Below are 1,675 nucleotides of genomic sequence, written 5' to 3'. Positions count from 1 at the left end.
GTTTGGCTCAGTGGATAGAGCGTCGGCCTGCGGACTGAAAGGTCCCAGGTTCGATTCTGGTCAAGGGCATGTACCTTGGTTGCAGGCACATCCCCAATAGGAGGTGTGCAGGAGGCAACTGATCGATGTTTCTCTCTCATCGATGTTTCTAACTCTCTATCCCTCTCCCTTCCTCTCTGTAAAAAATCAATAAAATAAAGTGATTCATCCCACTGACTATTTAAAAAATAAAAAATAAAAAAATTAAATAAAATCAATGGAAAGATAACCTCAGGTGAGGATTAACAACAAAAATTAATTAAAAAGGAAAAAAAAAGACACCCTTGACTTACATGCCCACACACAAGGTGCAGTGAATATGTTCGCAGGGGGAGAAAAAAATAGTAGCTAGCCTGGCCAGCGTGGCTCAGTGGTTGAGTGTCGACCTTTGAAACACAAGGTCACAGTTCAATTCCCGGTTGGGGCACATGCCCGGGTTGCAGGCTCAATTCCCCGTGGGGGGTCGTGCAGGAGGCAGCCGGTCAATGATTCTTTCTCATCATCGCTGTTTCTGTCTGTCTCTCCATCTCCCTTCCTCTCTGAGATCCATACATATTTATTTTAAAAAGAAAGAAAACAATAGCTTCGCTCTGGCGTCTGCTCGCGGTCTCTGTCCTGAGGGCCCCTCTCTAGCTCTGATGTCGTCTGGCCTCACGGCAACCCCCGGGCGTGAGGTCAGCAGGGCACGATCCTCCCCATTTTTACGAAGGGGACCCAGAGCAGAAGGCTCAGCCCAGCGGTCAGGCCCTGGAGTGAACGGGCAGGTGGCCCCGGGCGGCCCCACGCGGAGCGGGGAGCGGGGAGGCGCTCACAGCACCACGAGGCTGCTCAGGTTCTGGAAGGCGTAGTCGGGGACGTGGCGGATGCGGTTGAGGGCCAGGGTCATGGCCTGCAGGGCGGGGAGGTTGTTGAGGGCCCTGACCGGGACCTCGGTCAGCGCGTTGTCGTCCAGCCACAGGTGGCGGAGGCAGGACAGCCCCTCGAAGCTCCTCTCGGGGACCAGGGAGATGAGGTTGGCATCGAGGCGCCTGGAGGGAGGGAGGGAGAGAGGATGGGGAGGAGCGGTCAGGGCGAGACGCAGACCCAGCCCGGCCAGCGTGGCTCAGTGGCTGAGCATCCACCTATGAACCAGAAGGTCAGGGTTCGAGTCCCGCTCAGGGCACATGGGCTGGGCCCTATGCGGCTGGTGCACGGGGCCCAGACGAGCTGGCCTGTGAGAAGGCCTTGCCCCAAGGTGAGGTTCTCCCACGGGGGCCCCTACGTCATGGAAGCCCCAGTCTTCACCCCCAAAGGCCCTCAGGCTCCATAACCCTGCACCCCAGGAAATGGACCTACTCTCCCCCCTCCCCTCTGAGGGACATCCCCTGCCTCCCCCTGGGGACCCCAGGCTCTGCAGCCTGGCTCAAGACGCCCCTCCCTGCCCCCGGCAGGATGGGGTGCTCCTTCAGGGAGCTGGGGTTCAGGCTGCCCCAGGGTCCCTGGTCCTCCAGGGCGGGTGGGGCGGGAGCTGGAGGAGCCTCAGAATCCTCCACGGGGGACGGGAGGCCTTCGGGAGCAGCTCCCGCCCGCAGGTGGGCAGCCGCCCAGACGGACGGGGTTTGGCAGGAAGCAGCGAGCAATTACACCAATTAAGCCC

General features: G+C 59.2%; 1 protein-coding gene across 1 annotated transcript in view; it reads right to left on the bottom strand.

The window, feature by feature from the left end:
- The window catches only part of LGR6 (leucine-rich repeat containing G protein-coupled receptor 6), a 24,048-nt gene that overhangs the window by 13,801 nt on the left and 8,572 nt on the right, over positions 1–1,675 (bottom strand). Inside the window, exon 4 of the mRNA XM_014533400.1 lies at positions 852–1,067. Within this exon, the coding sequence (XP_014388886.1) occupies positions 852–1,067 (216 nt within the window). The remainder of the gene's footprint in view (positions 1–851; positions 1,068–1,675) is intronic.

This window comes from Myotis brandtii, unplaced genomic scaffold (genome assembly GCF_000412655.1).
Source record: "Myotis brandtii unplaced genomic scaffold, ASM41265v1 scaffold975, whole genome shotgun sequence".
In the NCBI taxonomy this organism is placed as follows: Eukaryota; Metazoa; Chordata; class Mammalia; order Chiroptera; family Vespertilionidae; genus Myotis; species Myotis brandtii.
This window is presented reverse-complemented; position numbering and strand designations above follow the sequence as displayed.